This window comes from Chenopodium quinoa, unplaced genomic scaffold (assembly GCF_001683475.1).
Source record: "Chenopodium quinoa cultivar QQ74 unplaced genomic scaffold, ASM168347v1, whole genome shotgun sequence".
Classification (NCBI taxonomy): domain Eukaryota; kingdom Viridiplantae; phylum Streptophyta; class Magnoliopsida; order Caryophyllales; family Amaranthaceae; genus Chenopodium; species Chenopodium quinoa.
In genome coordinates, this window is record NW_018742345.1 from 4,603,344 (window position 1) to 4,628,378 (window position 25,035).

Sequence of the window (25,035 nt, forward strand, 5' to 3'; positions counted from 1 at the left end):
CTTTTAAGGGACTGGGACGATGTTCGCTACCCATTATGGGTAATTACATACGCGAATGAAACCTGCGTCCAATTGTTTTTGTACTTCTTCTTTTATTTTTAGTGCGACGTTAGGTTTCATTCGTCGAAGTTTTTGTTTTACTGGTTTAGAGGTAGGGTTCTAGGGAATGGTATGTTCCGCGATTTCCCTATCTATTCCAGGCATGTCCTTGTATGACCAAGCAAACACGTGTTTGAATTCTTTGAGCATCGATATGAGGGTCGATCGCTCTTCCGGATTTAGAGTTAAGCCAATTTTGACTTCTCTTTTGTTTTCATTAGTTCCCATATTGATTGTTTCAGTTTCTTCAATGATAAGGTTCTTTTGTTTTCGTTCATTCATTAGTTCAACCAACTTATTAATGTTATCATCTTCATTAGATTGATTATTATAGCATTCAAAAGATTCAAAAGAAGGCATATACTCGGAGATAGAGCTCATCTTATTCGAATCAAAAGAAAGTACATTAAGAGAAGAATCCTTTTTGGGATCTTCATCCTTAGAACTAGAAAATAAAGACTCATTAATGGCCACAAGGCCTAAATTTTCAGCTTCCCTAGAGTCTATAATAGATTCGTCGTCCAATTCTTCAAACATCTTCCCTTCGCCTGTGACGATTACCAGCCTATCGCCTTTGTGATTGGTCCATATGAAAGATTTCCTCCATCCATGCTCCAAGGTTTCATTAGAAGGGTTGATTAATATATTTGGGTCAAAAGCTTCATCCTGGATGGCATTTTGATTAGTCATTGTAGCGACATGATTTTGCTCTAGTCCAAATAGCAAGTTGAATGCTTGCCTATCATAGCACCCTGGAGTTGGCTACTTTGATTTAACGATACTAAAATCGTCATCCAAGAAGTAGCAATTGTGAAATATTTCGAATCCAGGCTTCTTGATTCCTTCCAAAACCAATGGTTCGGGAAAGTCATAGCATGGGTAGTCTTCTCCCTCCCTAATGATTTGTCCATTAAGGGTTTGTTGATAGGATAGGAGTAAAGTGACGATCGAGAGATGAAGCGATTTAATGCTGCCACTCGTCCTGTCAAGGTATCTTTAACATTTCAGGGGGATTGAATATTTTTTAGGGCTCTGACTTGGTCAGGGCTGGCCTCAATTCCCCTTTATGTTACTACGTAGCCCAAAAATTTTCAAGCAGACACTCCAAACGAGCATTTAGTAGGGTTAAGTTTCATACCATATTTTCGCAATACCTCAAAGGTCTTACGGATGTGATCGACGTGGTCCTTCGACTTCTTAGATTTCACCAGCATATCGTCGATGTATACCTCCATTGTATCTCCTAGATGGTCTTTGAACATCCTGTTGACTAGCCTCTGGTACATCGAACCTGCATTTTTTAGTCCGAATGGCATAACTTTATAACCTGCATTTTTTCGTAATAAGAGCTCGTAACCTGCTGTCGCGTCTACCATGGCGTCGATGTGCGGGAGCGGGAACGGATCTTTAGGGCATGCTTTGTTGAGATTGGTGAAGTCGATGCACACTCTCCACTCGCCGTTCTTTTTATTGACGACGACACCATTTGCGAGCCAATCTGGATACTTGACTTCTCTTATCTTTCAAGTATCGATCAGCTGCTGTACTTCGTCGTTGATGATTTTATTTCACTCCGGAGCAAACTTCCGACACTTCTTCTTGACGGGCTTATGATTTGGGTCGACGTTCAGCTTATGCGAGATGATGCTCGGGTCTATACCAGTCACGTCCTTGTGAGACCAGGCAAAACAATCTTTGTTTTCTCGGAGAAAGGCTAGGATGGAATTTTTGAGTTCAAGTGTTAAGTTGGCTCCGACACGGACGGCTTAATCTGGCTTTTTGTGATCTAAAGGTATCTCGTCAATTTCGAGGTCGTTGGGATTGTCTGGTGTCGGGCCTAATTGCTATGCGGTTCTCATGGTTGGTTTAATGGTTGTTTTGTAGTAGTGTTTGGCTTCACGAGGTTCTCCTTTAATTTCTTGGACTCCCCATGGGGTGGGAAATTTGATTGATTGGTGGTTCGTAGAAGGAATGGCTTTCAATCGGAGGATCCAGGGTCGTCCTAGTATGACATTATAGGCTGACGGGCAGTCGACGATATTGAATTTGGTTTGAGGGTTTAGGCCTCCTGCATAGGTTGGAAGGGTTATGTCTCCGAGAGTTGACATGCTTTCTCCACTGAAACCGACCAGAGCCGTCGACCTTCTGGTGATGTCACTATCTTTCAACCCTATATCTTCCATGGCTCTTCTGAACAGGACATTTGCGGAGCTTCCTCCATCGACCAACACCCTTCAAAGCAGACAATTCCCGACGACCAGAGAAATTACCAAAGAGTCCTCATGCTCTCTATTGATGTTGTTGACGTTGTCATCATCGAAGGTAATTGACGTTGCCTCCAGCTTCTTTTCCAGGGGGTCTCTGATTTCTTCCGGGACATCTTCATTATCTATTGTCAACTTTGCGATCCTCTTTGCTGCAGAATAGGTTAGTCCACAAATATCGGAACCACCAGTGATAACATTAACTATTACCTTAGGTACAGGAGGCTTCGGAGGTCCGGCTGTCGTCGCTTCTAGCTGATGATGACTTGCTTCATTGCTTTTCTTTTTCCCTAATAGATGCTTGAGGTTGCCTCTCTTTAACTGGAAGGCGACCTCTCTTCGCAGGGCGTAGCAATCTTCCGTCTTATGGCCATGATCGCTATGGAACTTACACCATTTGTCCATATCTTTCTCCGACTTTGGCTTGTTGCTCTTCGACGGCCAGCGCACTTTACTTCCCAGGGGCTCCAACTCTTTTACCACTGCTACAATATTCTTGTCGAAGCCATACTCCGATATTTTGGGGTATTGCGGGGTGTCGAGGATATCTTCGACCTACACAGCATTAACAGAGCGTGATTTACCTGATGCCTCGTAAGGCTAGTGTCGCCATGATCCCCTTGGGTTGGGGCCTTTCAATCGGACGAACTTCTTGAACTCGGGTAGGAGCTGCGATTGGCGATATCTTCGTCGAAGCGCATTTTAGCCACGGCTCTGGTCCGGTCTTCTTCAAATGTTGAGCAGGGATACTTGACCATATCTTTGTACAGGTCCGAGTCTGTATGCAATTCGCGGAGGAAGGCTTCAACGGCAGTCCTATTGTCGACATTCTTGATTTAGACTTTCTCCTTGTTGAATTGAGACCAATAAGTTCTGATGGTCTCCTTGGGACCCTAGACGATCCGATATAGATCGCTCGTCTGCTTGTCGAATTGCCTGCTACTTTCAAAATGGGAATAGAATTTGTTAACTAACATAGAAAAACTAGTTATACTACCTGGTTCGATTTTGCCGAGCCACTTAAGGGCGGGGCCTGTCAGCGTCGCGCCAAACGATTTGCACATGCATGCTTCCCAGCACTCGAACGGGATCGAAGCTTGCCACATCCGTTGCTTATAGTACTCGACAAGCTGCTCGGGACAGGTCGTTCCATCATAGAGCAACGTGAACGTCGGGAGCGATAGCCTTCTGGGAATCCGGGCTATGGCCAGCTCGTCGCAAAACGGGGTCGCTGCGAATCCATCTAGAGCTTCATGCTGAACGAGGATCGGCACGCCGGGCATCTTCTTCATCATCGAAAGCACCCTGGAGTTCTGCTTTTCTAAGGCAGCCAACCTCTGGAGCAGGATTTCCGTATGGTCCGGCTGCGGGTAACCTTGGTCGTCTCCTGAAGTTCGAGTAATCCTTTGCCCGGGATTCCTGATTGGAGGGTCCAAGTTCATATCTCCGTCACTGGATTCGGTATCAGTGTCATGTGGAGACTCAATGACATCCAGCGGCGGCATCATGGGGATCAGATCTAACTGCCTTGGCTGTCGACAACGATTGCTCTGGGCGGTCTCCAATTGCTGACGGAGAGTAGCTGCATCAGATTCTTACATATTGAAGGGTTAACGGGGGGTGTTTAGACTTTACCTAGTTGTCACTACTACAAAATTGGCCAAAGAGACCACAAGTTAGAGACCATTTAATTAAATAGGTAGTCTCTTAGTATCAAGAGACCAAATATTCTAAATATGTGGTCTCTTTGATATTTCGAGAGACCACTTATTTGAAATAATAGGTCTCTTGTAGTTTTTCAAAATTTTAATTTAAAACGACAGAGACCAATTTTCTACATAAGTGGTCTCTTTTTTTAAAATACATATAATAATTTTTTTTAAAAAAAAAAAAACAAAGGAGAGACCGGTGAAAAGTCTAATATGGTCTCTACTCTCTACATTATTAGTCAAGATGGTCAACACATTCCCAATTCAATTAATTTTCTTTTTTTTTTGGGTTGGAACCAATTAATTAATTTAATTTTCATTTTCCCCCAAAACAAATAATTTTGCAGCAGCAGCGGCGCACCATCGAACTCCGACTTCGATTCTTCCGCCATTGTTTCCACCTTCGTTTTCCACCTTTTCCATTTTCATCTTCCTCCATTTTCATTTCCAAACCCATTATATGAAATTTATTACAATCTTTTGAAGTTTAGAACCCAATTTCAAACCTTTCATCTATTGCACAAACCCTTACCGCGACTCTTGCAATCGCTCCACCACTAGGGTCGCACGACTAGCCGGAAAACACCGCCTACAGTCGCCTACTGCGCTACTAGCACCACATAGGGTCGCACGGGTTTTGGGCATTGAATTCTCAATTTTAGTACTACTTCCCTAGCTATTCGCACAACTTTGCTAGCCTCCACAAGACCACAATAGACTACTGATGCATTCTACCTCCGGCCAACCACTGCCAACAAGACCAGACGGAAAACCCTAACCAGCCCTATTAGGGTCACCGCAACTAAGCTAGGTATCATATTTATTTTGTTTGTTTTATGTAGATATTATTTTGAATATGCATCGTGTAATTGTGTTTATTGATTGTTTGCTACGATGTTCTATTGTTATAGTAATCTGCCCATCTTGTTCATATATGAATCCTGTTTTTGTTTATACAGTAATGAGTTATTGGATTTTGATTTTCCCGCGAAAGTTTGGATTTTTTAAAAGTTGAATAAAATATTTGCTATAATGTATGCCCATTTTTTTCTTTTTATTTGCTATTGTGTAATTGTGTTTGGCTTTGATTATCATCATTTATCTGAACTTTGTTGTGATTGGAATTTTTTTCTTTTTATTTTATACGGTCCGATGCCACGTCGTAAATAGCATACAATGCGATGATTATAGATGCTATGTTTACTTTTTGGAATTGAGTTTTTTTGTTATGAAATTAACTACTCATGTCACTCTAAATTTTGACCTTCTGTGTAGTAGCAGGATGGCTCGAAAGAAATCGCAAGTGCACGCAACGGACAATTCTGAATGCGAGGAAGAAAGAGGTCGTACTTTGCTCAGAATGGTTGTGAGAGCTATTCAGGTTGGCACAAAAATCCCTTTACAATGGCATACAACTCGGAGAATCCCTATCGGTGTTCATAGAGGTCATTTCTCCAGCTACATTGGTGTAGTTGTCCGTGAAAAAGTGAGCATCACCTACAGAAAGTGGTCAGACCTGCCAAAAGCACTTCTTGATGATTTGTATGACAATATTTCGGTATGTAAATAATGTTTTTATGTTTTAAAGGAAGTGAAACTCGATTATGTATCGATACTTTTAAATGTGACGAATATATGGATTTCTTTTGGATATAGAGGGGGTTTCATATCCTTGAGGATCGCAAAGGTTGGATTATGAAACAAGCTTGTGTTCGATGGAGAAATTTCAAGACTAGATTAAGGCTCAAGTGTTTGTACCTGAAAGATGGAACAATCAATGATTCTCCACCATTGAAATATCCTTTCATATCTAAAGATGATTGGGAAAAATTCATTCAGGCTTGTAATTCTAGGGACTTCAAGGTGCAAGTTCATTACGTTGGCATTTGTTTTATCTTTATTTTTTTGTGTACATTTAAAATTTGTGTGGATTAACTCTGATATTAAATATAATTATTGCAGAAATTGAGTAAAAGAAATCGTGAAAGTTCGAAGAAGAGGACCTCAAAATATCGAGGTGGGAGACTTGGCTATCAATATTTTGAAGAAACAATTGTAAGTATATGCTAAACATTTTGTAACTACTATGTGGTATTAGTGGTGTTCTTATTGTTGTAACCTTCTGTTTTTTACTTCGAATAAACTTAATACTAGCTGTTCTAACTAAATAATAATCCTGGTGTTCTGTTTTTACCTTTGCCTCGCTGCTTAGCTTAATAGTGCTCATTCCTCACCATACTCTTTCATGATAATTTAATAAAAGAATATATAGAGAACTCAATTGATAATTTTAGAAAATTTGAAATTCTTTATGTTTCAGCTATATTTTCTATTTTATTTGCAATGGTAGGAAAAAGAGCTGGAGAAGCAAGGAGTACATGTTTCATACGTGCCTCGGCATTTGACTTGGATTAAAGCTCATTCTCATGTGAAGAATGGAGTTTTAACTTTTGATAATCCTGCAGATAAGGAAATCCATGATGCAATAGTAAGATATATTTGCATTTGTTTTAGGTGTTTTCAGTCACTAAGATTATTATTTGGGCACTGATATAATTTTTTTTTGATAATTTCCAGATTAAGTTGGAGACGCAAGTTCAAAAAGGTGAAATACATGTTACAGGTAGAGATGACATCTTAGCAAGAGCGTTGGACAAGCCAGAACGGGGTGGTTCTGTTAGGGGTGTTTGATCTGGAGTAACTAACACAGAGTACTTTGGGTTCAACAAACCACCTGCACCTAGCGAAGTCAATGCTAAAATGAATGCGATAAACTCAAAGATGGCATCTATGATGAAGCAGCAGAATTTTATAGTGTCATTCATAATGTCATGCTTGAACCAAGAGCAATTGAGAGCATTAATGGTTGGTGGTGCTCAGCAAGGTGTTTTTGGTGGTGACATTGAGGTTATAATGTCATATGTTTATGTGAAATTTTAGCTATGTAGCTTTAATGGTATTAGAAGTAACCTTATATCTGCACATATTATGAGGTTATGTCCTTCCTAATCAGAATCTGAAATCTAGCATAATCATCAGAAATTGAAGTTCAGAACTGTAGATATGAACTGAATTTTAGAACCGATAATTTCATAACTGACCTGAAGATCAAAACTTATACATGAATTTGCATTGAACCACCGAGTCTACACCATATACTATGTTGTGACAACACTTGTGTGCTCATTTTTAGGGATGGAGTGATTGTTGCTTGGCAATTGAGGGAAGCGACAAATCTCTACAAGTTGTTGCTAACGGAAAAGTCCTCACAGAAAGCAGCACCGAAGTTCTTGGCAATCATAACACATCGTTGCCCCCTGGTCATCGTCGAGTCACCATTACAGACGATATTGTGCCAACTGCTCCTCTGCCATGCCCAAACGATGAATTGCTTTTTGTATGTCATGCTAAGAGATCTTATACAGCTTGGCCTAATCATTTGATTTTCCCCAAAAAGGTAGTATTCTTCCTTGTTTTTAAGCTTCTGTCCGCTACTGTCTTTAAGCTTCTTCATATTTTTTTCTTTAATTTACTGACTGATGTGGTACCGGCAGCAGCCCTGCCTAGCAGCGCCAGCAGCTTGGTTTTTCGGTTCCTATGCCCTCTTAGTTTTTGGTGTGTTGTTCCTTGCATTTTTGATGATAGTCTTGTTTTATTTTTCATGTGAAAACATATTATAAAGGCGAACAACCAATCAGATAAAGAAGTTGATGTGACCACACCATCCCCACAATCTACATCCTCCCAGGCATCAACAACTCGTAAGTATGTTATTACCGACAAGGATCGGGAGAAGGTGACATCTACTTTGATGCGTGTCATGAGAAAAAAAGCTATGGGGATGCAAAAAACCGGCGATACCATCTCTATCACTATTCTAGAGAGCATGTTTCTTAATGAAAATGGGTTAAATGTTTCACTTGATTACGAAGACTTGCTTGATTGGTGTTTCCTAAGGGAGGTTGGAGAATTGAAAATGAATATATTCATGAAGTAAGTTCACCTCCAATTTAGTTTCTAATTACAATGTGGAAAATTTTTGGTCCATTCTCTTATATATTTACAACTTTTGATGGGATAAGGATCTTGAAAGAACATTGTCACAAAGAAGGTATCTCGGGAATGTATGGGTTTTGTCACTCTAATGTTCTATCGCCTTTAACACCAATGACAAACGAGAAAGTTCGATCTAACTATCTAGCTCGTGTTTTTGGGTGCAATGAGGGGAAGAACTATAATCAGCTATTCTTTGCTCCTTTTAATGACAAGTAAGTATAGTTCCTTTGTTATGTAATTATGTTACTTTGATTGTTATTCTTGTTCATTATTTATGCTTTAATATATGTAATTTCAATTTTCTTAACTTGATTGCATCTATATTGCCATGCTATGCTATTTTTACTAATAAATTCCTCTTAAAGCAAACAAAGTAAGGGCAACATTGCTATGTTAAACAGTTTCTGCCCCCTTTTACATTTTGTTGTTTTTCTTATCCATTATTCCTTCTAAAAGTGCCTTGTTGCTGGTTTAGTATGCATTGGATGTTAGCTGTTATTAGTCCGTGGAATGGGTTGGTGTATTGGCTAGATCCACTTGGAGCAGAAAATAAAATCAACTCATTCGCTGAAAAGATCATCACTGAGTATGTATAATTGCAATAACTTTGTCATTAACTTCTTATTTTGTTCTTATTGTGTATTTGGAAACTATTACAATTTTCCTATTTTCATGTAATTGTGTAGAGGAATAAAAAAATTCAGTTCGGTCCATCGGAAGGACATCAAGAAAATAAAAAAGAATGCATATATTAGGTGGGAGCAACCACAAGTAAGTTATCTAAAGTTTTATAGCAAATAATATTATGCAGTTTAATCCTAAAATCTAATATCTTGTTAATGATTAATTGTTTGCATTATCATAGTGTCCTCATCAACCAGCATACACCAAGTATTGTGGATACTTTGTTTGTCGATATATGCTAGATATTGTGCAGAAAAGAGTGCTATGGGTTTCCAAGCAGGTATATTACAAATATATGTCATTTAAATGGGTATAAACTGTCCTCAGCTCTAACCAACTGTCTGTCTGTCTGAACTGTGAAACAAGTTGCTTGGTATAATATCATTGTGGAGTTCTTTATTTTCCATTTTTTCAGTATGTGATTTATAATTAAACTGGAATCTCCATATACCTCTAATTTTTGCACACCTATGCTAGCTGCTGCTTCTAATCCAATAATGCACGCTTCACATTCCGCGGCATTATTAGTAACCTCAAAGTCTAATTTTACACAGGTTGGAGTATGTGTTCCCTCTGGATTTTTTGAGTAAAACTCCTACGCCACATCCTTTTTGGTTGGATGCACCGTCGAAGTACATTACCCATTTGTCATCTTGTGTCATGAGAATCTCTTCATCCGGAAGATGAGTAGTTTTTGCATGACTTGTTTGAATTGGATGTTGAGCCAGAAAGTCGGAAATTACTTTTCCTTTCATTAATTTTTCTAGAATATATTTTAACTCAAATTCGGCTTACATCACCAACCATTTGGATATTCTTCCTTGTATAGGTGGTTGTTCAAACAAATACTTTATCGGATTTTGTTGAGAAATCACATGAGTGGTGTGTGGTAGCATATAATGTCGTAATTTTTTAGTTGCCCACACTAATGCTAGACTCGCCTTTTCTAGAGTGCTATATTTTGTTTCATATTGGATGAATTTTTTACTTATGTAATATATTGCACGCTCGACCTTTTCTACCTCTTGTGCTAACATGGCTCCTGTGGTCGTGTCTGTAATTGTTATGTATAGCCTAAAAGGTAGTTTGGGTACTGGTGGTGCTAAAATTGGTGGACTTTTGATATAATCTTTGATTTTCTCAAAGGCCTTTTGGCATTGATCGTCCCTTTCATGTTTTTCCTTCTTTTTATCAATTTTTTGAATATTGGCTTACAAGTCATAGTCAATTTGTTAATAAATTGACTAATGTATTGCAATTTGCCAAGGAACCTCCTAATTTCTTTTTCTGTTTGAGGGGGAGGCATGTCAACAATTGCCTTTATTTTAGAGGGATCAATCTCAATACCGCGAGTGCTTACTACGTATCCGAGTAACTTGCCAGAAGTTACCCCGAAGGCGCATTTTTGTGAATTTAATCGCATGTTATAATCTTTTATGCGAGTGAAAAATTTGCGTAAAGCTTTTATATGTATCATTCTATCTTTGGACTTTACGATCATATCATCCACATACACTTCTATTTCTTTATGCATCATATCATGCAAGAGAGTCGTAGTCGTTCTTTGGTATGTAGCTCCTGCAATTTTTAAACCAAATGGCATGACTGTATAGCAATACGTCCCCCAAGGGGTAATAAAGCATGTCTTTTCTTCGTCTTCTTTTGCCGTTAAAATTTGGTTGTAACCTGCGTATCCATCCTTAAAGGATAACATCGCATGTTCAGCCGTGTTATCTACCAATATATCAATATGTGGTAGAGGAAAATCGTCTTTAGGGCTAGCCTTATTAAGGTCCCTAAAGTCGACACACATGCAAACTCGTCCATCCTTTTAAGGGACTGGGACGATGTTCGCTACCCATTATGGGTAATTACATACGCGAATGAAACCTGCGTCCAATTGTTTTTGTACTTCTTCTTTTATTTTTAGTGCGACGTTAGTTTTCATTCGTCGAAGTTTTTGTTTTACTGGTTTAGAGGTAGGGTTCAAGGGAATGGTATATTCCGCGATTTCCCTATCTATTCCAGGCATGTCCTTGTATGACCAAGCAAACACGTGTTTGAATTCTTTGAGCGTCGATATGAGGGTCGATCGCTCTTCCGGATTTAGAGTTAAGCCAATTTTGACTTCTCTTTTGTTTTCATTAGTTCCCATATTGATTGTTTCAGTTTCTTCAATGATAAGGTTCTTTTGTTCTCGTTCATTCATTAGTTCAACCAACTTATTAATGTTATCATCTTCATTAGATTGATTATTATAGCATTCAAAAGATTCAAAAGAAGGCATATACTCGGAGATAGAGCTCATATTATTAGAATCAAAAGAAAGTACATTAAGAGAAGAATCCTTTTTGGGATCTTCATCCTTAGAACTAGAAAATAAAAACTCAGTAATGGCCACAAGGCCTAAATTTTCAGCTTCCCTAGAGTCTATAATAGATTCGTCGTCCAATTCTTAAAACATCTTCCCTTCGCCTGTGACGATTACCAGCCTATCGCCTTTGTGATTGGTCCATATGAAAGATTTCCTCCATCCATGCTCCAAGGTTTCATTAGAAGGGTTGATTAATATATTTGGGTCAAAAGCTTCATCCTGGATGGCATTTTGATTAGTCATTGTAGCGACATGATTTTGCTCTAGTCCAAATAGCAAGTTGAATGCTTGCCTATCATAGCACCCTGGAGTTGGCTACTTTGATTTAACGATACTAAAATCGTCATCCAAGAAGTAGTCAAATCATACAGGGTCAAGTTATCATTTTTGTAACCAAAACCGTATTGATTATTCCTATTTGCATTTCACTCCAACAATGTATGGAGCGATTTCTAAGGGATGAACACTACACTACTAGTCTACTACTACTCCTCTAGGAAGGATTTAATTAACATCCGAGTACTCAATTGTACAATGCAGAAGGATATTGTTGAAAATCAAGAAGTTTATACACCGATGTAGATTAGTCACCCCTCCAGTGAAAAGGACATGAAAAGTGTTAAACAAGTCCAAATTTGACGCAAGAATATTTGACAATAGGTATGGTCGATCAAGTGTCATCGTGTGAAAGTACGTTGGTGCCACTTACAGTTGATCCCAGTGGAGTCTGCTGCAAGCCCCAACAAATCCTCTTCTCACAATATGATGATATTGGTTTTCTCCTGTTGTTTTAGAGCTAGAAGGAAAAGTCGTTCTCTAAATACAGTGGGTTAACTTCCTCTGTTTTAACTTTTCACAAAAAAATATAAAAAAAAAACTTTCCTTTGTTTTTACTTTGAGCCTATTAATCTTAGGCCTATCAGGGTTCGGCACTATAAGACTTTCTAAAAAAATTAGTAATGAGTACAATATGATAATAAGTGATATTTTTCAAATATCAGATATCCGAAATCGAAAATTTGGATATTCGATGTCTAATCCAATATTCAAATTTTTTGCATCGGATATCCATAATTTTTGGATCAGTTGCGGATCAGATTATTAAATTTTCGTATTTTCAAATATTTTTGCTTGACTCTATATAAATCCAGTATAAAAAATTATCACCCAATTAAATATTTAAATGCACTAGCACAAACTAGTTGAAATCAATAATAACTTACAATATATGTTTGCCAATTCCGAGCTAAATTCGGATCTTAAACGGATAAAAAAATATCCCCTAAAACCTTTACACAAAAATTTTCACCACGTTAATTGAGGAAAAAATTGATTTGGGTGGCATACAATAAGTCATTAGTACTTTTGGATGGTTGCAATTTGCAATATTTTTTTAATTGGCTGCAATTTGCAAAATATAAACATTAAATAGAAGCAATTGATAAATTTTCCTTTTACAATTTGAGCATTTGAAAGAGTGAAAACAAATTGATAAACGAAAAATCTTATCTAATACAACATAAACGAGTTGTAAGCCAACTTAAACAAGTAGAGCAAACAGTCATTAATTGAGTTGAGCTCGTTTATTTAACAATATTAAATTCTTTGAATAAAGTCATTTATTTAATAATGAACAAGTTTTAACCAAGTTTTGACTGGGCTTGTTCTCGAGTGTATTGTATAATTGATATTCCTCTATTTTTCCTCTCTTTTCTATGGTTATAATAAAAAAAAAAAAAAAAAAAAAAAAAAACTACCTTCATTACATATTATGTGTAACTTTGAAATTTTATTATATCTCTCAAAGAGTATACAAGTATGAAAGTTGCACATAATCTGTAAAGGTAGTATCTATTTATTATAAGTAATTTGACCAAGTTTGTTGGTTCATTGGATTTTGTTTGAATAATAATTTCGAAAATTATCTTTTTAGTTAACCTATTTTTTTTTTTTTTTTTTTTTTAATATAGTAATATCTAGCTAATATAAATAAACTTTAGCATAATTTTAACCAGAAAGATCAAAACAAAGTCAAACCCCATAAATAGTCTTATTAGGCCCACAGGAGAACATCATAGGTTAAAAAAGGTTTTCAAGTACATTTGGGAAAAAATAAAAGGAAAATTTGATATTAATAATTCCAATTTTGTTTTATTTTCTTCTGATAATCTTAACTTTGGATTAATTTGAAATAATCTCAACTCTAGGGTTGTTTACTTTCTTCATTCTTAATTATCGTTGACCAATTGAATGGTTTTTTTTTTTTTCCAAATGTCACCCTGCCAAACCTCTTTGACGCCAGCCACTGACCTGCCACCCCCTTGAATTCCAATTTTTTTCCAAATTAACACATGAAATTCAACTACACAATTGAACTAACCCACTTGCAATAACATGATATATATATATATATATATATATATATATCAATGCAAATGTATCACATCTCCTCTAAGGGATTTATTATAGTAATGCTCACACGTAGTATATAAATTTAAGAAAAGTTAAAAATCCCTAAATATTTTATATATTTAGGCCTCATATTGATCAACCTGATCAGTTGCAGCAGCGAGAACATCGGCAGCTTCAGCAATGTGATCTTCATGGCAGCAGAGGAAAGATTTATTTATATGCATAGGGCTACGACAATCAGGGCATGGCATACTTCTTGGAATTCTCATACCAGAGGGAAACTGAATCCTATGACATGGATATTCCTCCATATGAAGCTTCATGTAATGATTTCCGAACCCCACATCAAATCCGTCTGTTATAGCTAGTTTCTTCCACTCCTCCAACTCTTGAAGGGTATTCATGGCCACCTTACCTTGGCCGTGGACAACAATTCTCGAGCCTTTGGCTAGCACTACCCATCCGCTGTGTGATTTGTCATGACTATGGAGCTTTTGTATCTCTTGCCATATTGTATCAGCATGGTCATAAAGGTTACCTAGTTGGATTTTCGAGTAGATCATGCTCTCGATTCTTGTCCAGAAATACCAAACAGAGTCCTGTTCTTGCCAGCAGTGGCTCAGCTGCTCCATTATTATAGAATCACAAATCCTCTGCACGTTCTCCTTGTTATGGCTCCCGCCAACATAGACCATTTCAAGAGGAATTCGCAGGGTTCGCGCTACAGCTCGTGCCTCATTAGTGAATTGTCTGATCCATTCCAGGTCGTCGCCTCCATACAAGAGAATGTACTTTTTTCTCTGATCTGATAAGCAACATTCAATCGATGAGGATCAGTTATGCAATCTTACTTGAGAGAATCTAAAATTTTCATAAAGTTTTGTAAAATAGTGAGCGAAAAATACCCATTGCAGAATATTTTGATCAATAGCATCAACAAGCAGTTCAAGACTCCATGTTTCCTGCTCCCAAAGCACCTCCTCCCTTGCGCAATTAAACGGGAAAGCTTGATTTTTCCAGATCCACATCATATGGATAGCATTTGAGTTCACAATTTTTCCCCGAGGATCTAGCACTACAACCATAGGCTTACCATGAAAGTTCCAATCATCTTTAAAGAACTTGATGAGTGCATCTCCGGTCACTGTAAAATCATGAATAGAGTTTCCAATTTAGAATTTCCTGTCTTGAGCATACAGCTGATCTTTTCAAGCTTTTTCAATTGAGCTGTGGCTGATATTAAACTGGCAAAAACAAAAGAAAAAATCTATGAGAAAACCTCATATTCTTGATTATATTCTTCCATTACACATCGTATAACTGCATAGTGAGTTTACTTACTCATATGACATGTTTGCCGTATGTGCTGCAGCAAGAACCGCACTTCTTATTACCAAATAAGCAGCTATAGGAAAATCCCTCATTACATCCTTGACCTCTTTCTCGGCATCAGGATCTTGGATATTAGTTATATTTGCTAGCTCTCCAAAATCAAGAATGCACTTGGTGGCTTCTAATGCTTCTGTTATTAATTTAACAGTAGCATCAAACTGGTTTTTGTCAGCGCCTTCATCCACCCTTAGCTGTTCCCTGAATCGTGTCAGTGCAATTGCAAGGGAGTTTGAATCTTTAAGTTGATCGCGGAGCCATGAGGATCCACAAATCAAAGCAGCTGCTGCGACTGCGATCACCACCTTGACATCCCAAGAAAAGTTCTGCAAAATCTTCAACACTTTGAGGGTTGTATCGTGTACGCTGCTGTTACTGACCTCGCTATTTAACTGAATCTGCGCCAGTTTTTTAGGTGTTGTATTCAGAAAACAGTCGACATATTGACATATTGTGTATGTATGTCTTTAAATCAGGATGTTTCTATATAATACGAGGGTGGTTGTTTCATTATATTTCATACTAGAAAGGTGTTGATTCTAAAACCGATACTAGTTTAAAGTTGTTTGGTTTAATGTGGAATGGGTTGTATTCTTCATTAATAGAATGAATTGGGAATCCATGTATGGGATAGAGTTAGAGTCTCTTGAATATGAGATTCCATTACTAATAAACTCAACCAAATTAAAAACTGGATGGAATGGATTCTAACTCCATTCCAAATCCAACCAAACCACCCTTACTAGTTCAAGAAAAATGTCACCTTTGACCAACTGACCACGATATAAAAATGTTTTATGATAGCAAATTTCTTTAACTAAATTAAAGTGGGGCAATTAAATGAACGAATTAATTCAACTTGTTTATAAAAGTAATTTCATTTCGCCATTACAAATAACCCCTCAATCACAAAGTAACCCATCAGATCATTGCGTAGCCCTAGTTGCTTAATTAGAAATTAAACTTTTATGCAAAGTGGCTACACCATTAACTAATTGTGTGGATAGATTAATTTCCTCCCTTCTATTAATAGTTTAGCACTTGTCTTTGCCTTTTAAGAATGTTAAACAAATACTTCACCATACCCATTTAGGCAAACAAATACCTACTTCATTTGCATGGCAAATATTCAAAAAATCCTTACTTTTAAACACTTGCTTGTTTCTTAGCTTTAAATTAGGATTTTTTTTTACAATAACCACCATCAATTGTGGGTGATTCTTTAAAATTTACCACCCACGGTTTTCCAAAACACTAAATTTTACCACCTACATTTTATGAAAATTGTAAAATTTCCCACCAAGAAGTGTTGGAAAGTCTTATTGATTTGAAAAAAAAAAAGGTGATAAATTTAAATAAAAAAATTGATGGTGGTTATTACTAAAAACACCAACAATTGTTGGTGGTTATTATTGTCAAAACCTCTACTAATTTATGCAATGTATCACATTTTTTTTTTCTTCTCTCTCTTTCTTTTTCCCACAACAAAAAATCTTTGTTCCCTACGATGTGATGAAATATTAGAAGAAAGGATAAAGTGTATGTACATAATGTTAGTGTCTAACATTTGAACTTCAAAAATTGCTTAGATTTAAAATAATGTTGGTGCAGTATTTGAGAAGATTTTAATCAAGCTATTGGAAAAGTGGATAAAATAATTAATACTCTGAGTTGCAAAATATAAATATTATTTTGAAAACAAGATAAAGTAAAATGACAAAATTAAAAAACAACACATTGTGACATTGTTTAGACATGATTAACAATATCTAACGAGAATGTATCACCAAAGTCACATGAATAAAATTAAAATTATTATCACATGTTTAGACATGATTAACTATATATTTATTTTAACCTTTCGTCCGAAAAATGAAAATCTATGACGATTTTATATGAGAATCTTGTAAGATTAAAGACAGTATAAACTTTAGGCGGCTTACTTTGATCTTTTACATTAATCTCCAATCCATTTTTCTGCTTTAATTATATTATATGATTTTTCCCTTGCAATCTACTAGCTTTGTATTTTAAATTAAGCACAATTATTGGATGTTTTCTTATTTAGTCGTCACAGATAGGTAATTAAGCGCGTGTAGAGCTAGTACGTAACCTAGTGTGAATTCACTTCTATTATGTGGTGTCAGCCTAGAAAAATTTTTGTCCTCCCCTTAGACTATAACACAATTTTGAATCAATACTTCAAAATTATACAGTACTATGGAAGTATAAATTAGTGATTTTAACAAATCAATCTTATAATCAGTTCATTCAAAATTTTCCTTATTACAACAAGATTACATTCTTTATTGATAAATCTTCTCATCTACAAGACTACAAATTTAATATTAATTACTCAATTTCTAAAATTATTACTACTAACTACATATAAACTCCATGATAATTGAATAACATCACATTACTATAATTGCATGTATTAATATTGTTTTACTTTAAACTTTCTAATATATTCAATCATCAGTATCTTTATTTTAACACATTAAATTTAGATATTTAATTATTATATTGTTTTAAACTAATAATGTTAATTACTTTGTTTCAAAAAAAAAAAATTGTTAATTACTTAAATTAGCACACATTGCCTATATAAATTTTTTTTTTTTTAAAAAAGGAAAAAAAAAGCTTGTATTACATATATAAGGTAGTTTAGAGTTCAATCATCATATTTAAATAGAGTTCAATCATATTAAAAAGTCTCCTAACTTTTGTTTATTATCTCCCCTTTCCACCCAAAAAAAAAAAAGAAAAAAAAAAAGGGTACCTCAGCAGAAATCCTTTCAATTATGAATGGAGATAACGATTAATGTCGTCAAAAACTCGGACCTCCGGATAATCCTATACGAAGATCAGAAACAGATATCAGTAATAAACATGCAAATTTGATGTATTCCTACAAAATTTAGAAAAACAATTAGTTATAATATAAACGTGATACCTCTAAAAACGGTGTTACAGTATAGGAAGCATTACTGAGCCGGAGCATATTCTCAATAAGATTATACAGAGGTATGATGTAAATATGATCAGCAACAGGTTGGTGAAGCTGCTCAATCTGTTTGAAGAGAGCAGAATCATCAAATAGCGAATAGAAGCTACTGAAATTATCATAGTCGTCCATGGGGGTCGCTCGTACTCGATTCGGGGCTTACGCCAAGGTGGCTATAAGCCTATAAACACAATACACTTTCGAGTTTTAGTTAGTTCAGAAATGAGAAATTTGAGAATGTATTTGTGTGTATAGTTTTGTAGTTTACATACTCACGTTTTTATAGCATTTTTAAAGAATAAAGCAACGTGTATCTTTTATTAAAGTTTAGTTTGTAATTTTTAAAAATATATTCTTTGATTGTTTAATGGAAAACTTAGATTCCGTTGATGAATCACGTTTAACCATTTCACTGTAGGAGTCCGGGATTAATTAAAGATGTTGCTTTAAATAAATATATTCAGTATCAGTATGGTAGATGGAGTGATGAATAATAATAGTATAATACTGTGTCTGCAAAGATCCGATGACCCAACTCCAAGATCCAAAGCTCGAGTATATAACCCGCTTTGCTCCTATCGGCAAGATGAGAACCTACACACAGAAAAGAGATTAGTTAGCCCCGGGTGAATCCAGGGATAACTACTCCGATGATTAAGTCAGTAAATGTTTAGAAGATGAAAAGAAGAGAGAGAATTTAGAGAGAGAAAAAAGAGAGAGAGTGTGTGTAATAAATGCTACCTTTCTTATGAGATAAAACCTGATTATTTATAGCTTGATTAAGTGACAGGTGGCTGCGTAATATGCAAAGTAATTTTCGCCACGTGTCAAATTTGAGGACGACACGTGTCAGTCGTCGACAAGCCAATATGCACACTCATTCCATAAATGCCGATATGAACCAGAATAGCTGATGAACCGGATCCAAGTAAGATATCGGCCTACCATACAACATCTGTCTAATGTAAATATCTACCCATACAACTAGCCCCCCAAGTGAGTACGTTGAATATACAATTGACGTTCTCACTTTGATGTATTGTATATTTGCAAATGTTTTTTAAGATTTTTATTACACTTTTTTCTTGCTCTTTGTTGAGCATTTTTTTTTGTTATTGGTGTACGTGAATATTTAGGATGACTTCTTGTATATTGTGTTTTATGTGGAAAGTAAATATCATGGGTATGTAAATTATTACCGATAGAAAATGAACATTCGAAAGGTATTGGCGAAAAATCTCCGTTTTTCCCTCAAGTAACCTTATTTGCCGTTAGCAAACAAGGTTTACTTGACATACTTTATATATAAATTGGGTGGGTGCGAAAAAACTCCGTCCCCCCCCCCAAGTAACCTTGTTTGCCATTAGCAAACAAGGTTTACTATAAATATAATTTGGGTGGGAGCGAAAAAACTCCGTTTTTCTCCCCAAGTAACCTTGTTTGCCGTTAGCAAACAAGGTTTACTTTAAATACAATTTGGGTGGGAGCGAAAAAACTCCGTTTTCCCACCCAAGTAACCTTGTTTGTCGTTAGCAAACACGGTTTACTTTAAATATAATTTGGGTGGGAGCGAAAAAACTCCGTTTTCCCCCCAAGTAACCTTGTTTGCCGTTAGCAAACAAGATTTACTTTAAATACAATTTGGGTGGGAGAGAAAAAACTCTGTTTTCCCCCCCAAGTAACCTTATTTGCACTTAGCAAACAAGGTTTACTTTAAATACAATTTGGGTGGGAGCGAAAAAACTCCGTTTTTCCCCCCAAGTAACCTTGTTTGCCGATAGCAAACAAGGTTTACTTTAAATACAGGGTTGGCAGTTGAATGTTTGTATATCTGCCACTTAAACTTTTGAGCGGGAAAATTATATAAATATAGGTCACGTGTCGCTAATCCGACGAATTATTTTTCAAATTCCCAAGTTACTTTGGCCGTTGGATTTCTGACAGTGTGTCATGTCAAACGTTACCTTTTCAACTTCCTTTTTAACCCCTTATTTTTTTTTACTTCACATTTTCACGCTTTTCTCATAAAAAATTAGTTTTTTTTAAAGCAATTTTTCTGAGAGAAAACCGCAATCTTTATTCGATCGTCGCAACTTGTGGAAGCAATTGGGTTTTGCCGGACTTGTCGTTTTGTTGAAGCGCAAGCAATTCTTCTTTGCGCTGTTGCTGCAATCGAGTAGTTTAATGTATTTTAAAGATTTCAATTTCAATTTGCATGTTTTAGAATACATTTGCTGCTGTCTATTTTTTAGTTTCTTAGTTGGTTTATTAGATGTCCAATAGTAGTGTCGAGGAAGAACAACCTACTCTTTGCACTGTTAGGCGTCGTCTTATTAGATAGTCATTGGGAAAAGATCTCGGCCATAATAAAAGGGGAACTTCATCTCTATCTGATAATATTGACGACCCTTTTCAGCCGTTATCAGAGAAAGAGCAAAAGGAGTTCGTATTAGCAGATTGTGAAAGGGCACGACGCCCTACGAACCCTAATATTCCTGAGGACATTGAAATTCTTGATATTGAACCCGTGAGTGTCCGATATCATTTACGAAGCTTTGCCGACAAACCTGATTTTGATCAATACGGAACCAGTGTTGGAAATATTCAAATTAAAACTTCAACTATGCCAAGAGCTAAGTCAACTGGTTATCAGCCTCAGGCTACAGATGATACAGCAGAGCCTAGTGCTAGGTTTGAACCAAGTTCTAGGCCTGAGCCCAACAAGAGGCCTGGGCAGGCACATGTTATAAGTTCTTCAAGCTCTGAGTTCGAAAAGGGTTCAAAATCTCATGTTCACGATTCTGCTGTTAAATCTGTATTAAACGATGAAGACGATAGCGAAGAAGAGGTAAACCAGGGTGACAATGTCGAAATCCCTGAAAGATCTGAGATGATTGACCACATGGCTCAAGTGACGAATGAGGAAATCTTGGACGAGGAGTATAATTCTGAGACCGATGAGGCTGATTATCGGCAACCTCTTATTTTGCCTTCTAACAGTTTGGTTGCTGAAGCTAGTGTTAGCGGTAGTTGGCTACAATTGGCCGAGGAAAAGGATTACTACCGAAAAGAAAAAAGATTCTATCGTCTACCAGAGGGGTATGAGTTAACTCTTCCGCCACCCTCTGCTACCGTTCTTGATTGTCCTGATGGTCATGTTGCTATCTACGCCAAACACTTTGAATTTGGCCTCCGATTTCCCCTTAATCCCTTTATTGCTAAAATTTTAGGGCTTGGAATGTATGCTAGGTAGTTACTCCTCCTACTATTCGTGTTGTTGCTGCACTTGCCTGGGTTTTGTTATTTAAAAATTTCCCATTAATGTTGAATTTATTTAGGAGGTTAATAACCTTGAAACGTGATGGACAATCGGAAGGTTGGTGGTCATTGTATACAGCCTCCCAGAAATTTACTGTATATATCCGAAATTGACAAGCTGCAAAGGCTGGCAGGATAAATTCTTTTTTATGAGTGTTCCAGAATATTTTCCTATCCGGAAAACTTTCTTTTGGCCTCATCCTCGTTTCGGTCATATTGCCAAAAGAGATCTTGGCCCCCAAGGGCAAAAGGCCTTTGATTATTTTGATGTCGTTAGGGTAAATGTCGGCTGGGGAAAGACTCAGGTTGTTCCCAAAGTGTGGGTGCCAAATGTTAAGTATATTTTGAGCAACGCACCGCTATCGTATATTGGTCTATGATGGACTGATCCTATGGTACTAGCCTTACATATTATTATTGTCCTTTAGTTGCTTACACTTTGCTACTATTAATATATATATATATATATATATATATATATATATATATATATATTATTATTATTATTGCACACTCATCAGCCTTTGTATTTATTAACGATTCTCGGTATATGTAGGTCCAAAGAACCTAGACAAGGAAGCTCTCGGCTTATCATCTGACGGCAAAAGGGTGATTTCCCGCTGTCCCCCATCTCCTAGACCAGCTTTGGAAACATTTCTTCTTTTTGTTCACGTGCCCCTACCCGTAATCCTAAAAAAAGAGTAGAGGAGATGGATGATGAGAACGTAAGAAGAAATCGGTGTCTTACTTCACTAGGTAATAGAAGCGGTGGTAGTGTCGCTGCCGTTTCAACAAGAATGAAGGACGAACCAACTTTTAAGCGTTCTAGGGCCGATACTCAAGAGCAAAAGGCCCCTTCACTCCCTTCTGGCCTTACTGTCGAGCCGTTAAACCCAACCACTAGGTAAGACACTACATTAGCTATTGTTGGCCTATCATCAACTCATTGAACGCCTTCATGAACAAAACATTTGCTGAACTTCCCCCATCAACTAATTCCTCTTCACATCGGCCCCGTTTATTTTTATTATCAGGACTAGGGGATCGTCATGGGGAAAAACTATTCCCTTTGCATCTTCTTTTGTAAACATTACATCTGGGATCTGAGACGGCCACGGGCGATCATTAACATCTAATGCATTAACAATGTGCCGATGTTCTGATAGGTGCTTTTGTGCTCCACTTATCGTTCCTCCGTGAACTGGTCCACCGGTTATTACATCAACTCTTTTTCCAGTGGACGATGGTGGTTGCCCGCTATCTCCTTGTCGGCTTACTTGCCCTTGCTTCTTTGGCCTGGCTTCTATCTGCTAACGCTTTGGCTGCCGATACAATGGTGGTTGGCTTCCCCCCGAATGCAGCCGGTATTGAGCGAGATGTCCCCTTCTTATTAATTCTTCAATATTATATTTCAGTTGTACACAATCTTCAGTATAATGCCCCACATCTCAGTAAAACATACAATACTTCTTGGTATCCCTTCCTTTTGCTTTCATCGGCATGGGTCTTACCCATCCTTCTCGATTCTGGTTTATAAAATATATTGCAGCCCTTGGTGCATTTAGCGGTGTATACGAATTATACCGCATTGGCGCTTTAGTTCCTATAACTTCCTGGCGGCCTCCTCCCCTTTCTGGGGCTGGATTTCTCGGCCTCCCACTTCCCGAAGATCCTCCTTCCGAAATCAGGTGAATCCTATCGGTGGAACTAACCCGACTGCTTGTTTTCATCAATTCTTCGCTCTTTATATAGCCATGAGCTTTGTTGAACGCCGCAGCTAATGTTGGCTGATTCTTCCTAGTTAAGTACCTTTTAAATTCTGAGTCATTCAGACCATTCATTAGCGCCATGACTGCTATCTCCTGTTGTAACTTTGAGATTGTATTGGCTTCATTAATAAATCTCCTTATATAGTCCCTTAGAGACTCATCTGCTTTTTGACTAATAACCATCAACTCCCCTGAGGATCTCTGTCGGACACTGTTACTAACATATTGTCCCACAAATATTTCAACCAATTGTTGGAAGTTATGAATTGTTCCATTTCCGAGATTATTGAACCAATCTGTCGTTGCCCCAACCAGAGTAGTCAGGAACACTTAACACCATACGACATTAGAATTGGTATATAAAATCATATTCCCTTCATATGAGGTTATATATCTACCAGGATCTCCCTTTCCATCATACCGACATGTCGGCATTTTGATTTTTTCCATTAGTTGATCAAGGATACTCTGCCCAAACAGCGATGCCCTCAACTGGCCTACTGTTCGCACCACTCCTTGCTGATAAGTCCCTGTACTTTCATATGGACCTGAGGATTGAACTTCTGATTCTCTTGGAGTCTGCTGTGATCTTATCGGTGACCTTTCATGTCGGTGTCTTTGTGAACCTCCAGCCTGGTAGAACTGACTGTCATGAGTTATAATCGGCACCCCTCCTCCATCTTGGGTTGCCCCCGCTTCCTTCCTTTTTCTACTCATGACGGTCATCACTCTTGCCGCCGTTTCTAGTTTTTCTGATGTAAACCCAGCCATAGGATCTACATCCGTCCCAGCCTGTCCTGCTAGGGTTAGCGGCATATGAAACTAGTTACCCTCTAGAGTGTGAGTTTCGTCTTCAATCTGAATTTCTGGATCAGGCATTCTATCCCCTACTCTTACTCTTTGGTTTATTATTTTTTCAGCTATCGGTGTATTCTGATTTTCAGGCATTTTATTTTTGAAATTGGAAGATGTAAGGAACTTTAGGCGATAGAAGCTATTATGTAGCTCCCCTCCTAGCTCCAATTGTTTCTCCAAAGATCCGATGACCCAACTCCAAGATCCAAAGCTCGAGTATATAACCCGCTTTGCTCCTATCAGCCATATGAGAACCTACACACATAAAAGAGATTAGCTAGCCCCGGGGTGAATCAAGGGATAACCACTCCGATGATTAAGTCAGTAAGTGTTTAGAAGATGAAAAGAAGAGAGCGAATTTAGAGAGAGAAAGAAGAGAGAGATAGTGTAATAAATGCTACCTTTCTTATGAGGTAAAACCTGATTATTTATAGCTTGATTAAGTGACAGGTGGCTGCGGAATATGCAAAGTAATTTTCTCCACGTGTCAAATTTGAGGATAACACGTGTTAGTCGCCGACAAGCCGATATGCACACTCATTCCATAAATGCCGATATGAACCAGAATAGCTGATGAATCGGATCCGAGTAAGATATCGGCCTACCATACAACATCGGTCTAATGTAAATATCTACCCATACAAATACTTCACTCCAATCGGTGGTTCGTGCACCCGTGGTACACCCGGATAGCAGATCATATGACTTATAATTAAAAAGAACATTATGAATCTAATTTATAATAGAACACTACATTAAAATTTACAAACATATTTTGTATACAGCCAGCTATACTATGTGGCAGGGGTTACTCGAGTTTCTCGGTACTCGAGTTGGTAAGGTTACTCGAGTTTCTCGTTTGGTGGTTATTCGAGTTGCCTAGGTTACTCAAGTTTCTCGGTCAGGGGTTATTCCAGTTTCAGGGTTCGTTACTCAAGTTTCTCGGTCAGGGGTTACTCAAGTTGCCTAGGTTACTCGAATTTCTCGTTTAGGGGTAACTCGAGCTTCTCAGTCAGGGGTTACTCGAGCTATTAGGGTTAATCTAGTTTCTTGATCAGGGGTTACTCGAATTGCTAGGGTTATTACTTAAGTTACTCGG

At 37.4% G+C, this 25,035-nt stretch overlaps 3 protein-coding genes across 5 annotated transcripts; 2 read left to right on the plus strand and 1 right to left on the minus strand.

Annotated features, from left to right (window-relative positions):
- Window positions 1–4,373: 4,373 nt before the first annotated feature.
- Window positions 4,374–6,793, plus strand: LOC110694389. Of its 2 annotated transcripts, none has more exons than XM_021871558.1 (6): window positions 4,374–4,883; window positions 5,348–5,630; window positions 5,729–5,935; window positions 6,035–6,127; window positions 6,423–6,560; window positions 6,650–6,793. In XM_021871558.1, the coding sequence occupies exons 2-6, from the start codon at window positions 5,355–5,357 to the stop codon at window positions 6,761–6,763; spliced, it is 828 nt and encodes a 275-aa protein (XP_021727250.1). In that variant the 5' UTR covers window positions 4,374–4,883; window positions 5,348–5,354; the 3' UTR covers window positions 6,764–6,793. The 2 variants fall into 2 exon arrangements, with proteins under 2 accessions (XP_021727250.1, XP_021727254.1); XM_021871562.1 differs by having other exon boundaries at window positions 5,351–5,630.
- A 19-nt stretch (window positions 6,794–6,812) lies between these two features.
- Window positions 6,813–9,498, plus strand: LOC110694378. Of its 2 annotated transcripts, XM_021871553.1 has the most exons (8): window positions 6,813–6,979; window positions 7,266–7,529; window positions 7,755–8,065; window positions 8,155–8,340; window positions 8,604–8,714; window positions 8,815–8,899; window positions 8,994–9,092; window positions 9,367–9,498. In XM_021871553.1, the coding sequence occupies exons 1-8, from the start codon at window positions 6,833–6,835 to the stop codon at window positions 9,400–9,402; spliced, it is 1,239 nt and encodes a 412-aa protein (XP_021727245.1). In that variant the 5' UTR covers window positions 6,813–6,832; the 3' UTR covers window positions 9,403–9,498. The 2 variants fall into 2 exon arrangements, with proteins under 2 accessions (XP_021727245.1, XP_021727241.1); XM_021871549.1 differs by lacking the exon at window positions 8,994–9,092 and having other exon boundaries at window positions 9,367–9,489.
- A 4,154-nt stretch (window positions 9,499–13,652) lies between these two features.
- On the minus strand, window positions 13,653–19,290 carry LOC110694987. The gene is made up of 9 exons (XM_021872181.1): window positions 19,284–19,290; window positions 18,503–18,588; window positions 17,944–18,060; window positions 17,832–17,898; window positions 15,751–15,760; window positions 14,940–15,452; window positions 14,796–14,842; window positions 14,504–14,742; window positions 13,653–14,431 (listed from the first exon to the last, which is right to left on the minus strand). Exons 1-9 carry the CDS (start codon window positions 19,288–19,290, stop codon window positions 13,718–13,720), a joined length of 1,800 nt encoding a protein of 599 aa, XP_021727873.1. The 3' UTR covers window positions 13,653–13,717.
- Between the last annotated feature and the right edge of the window lie 5,745 nt (window positions 19,291–25,035).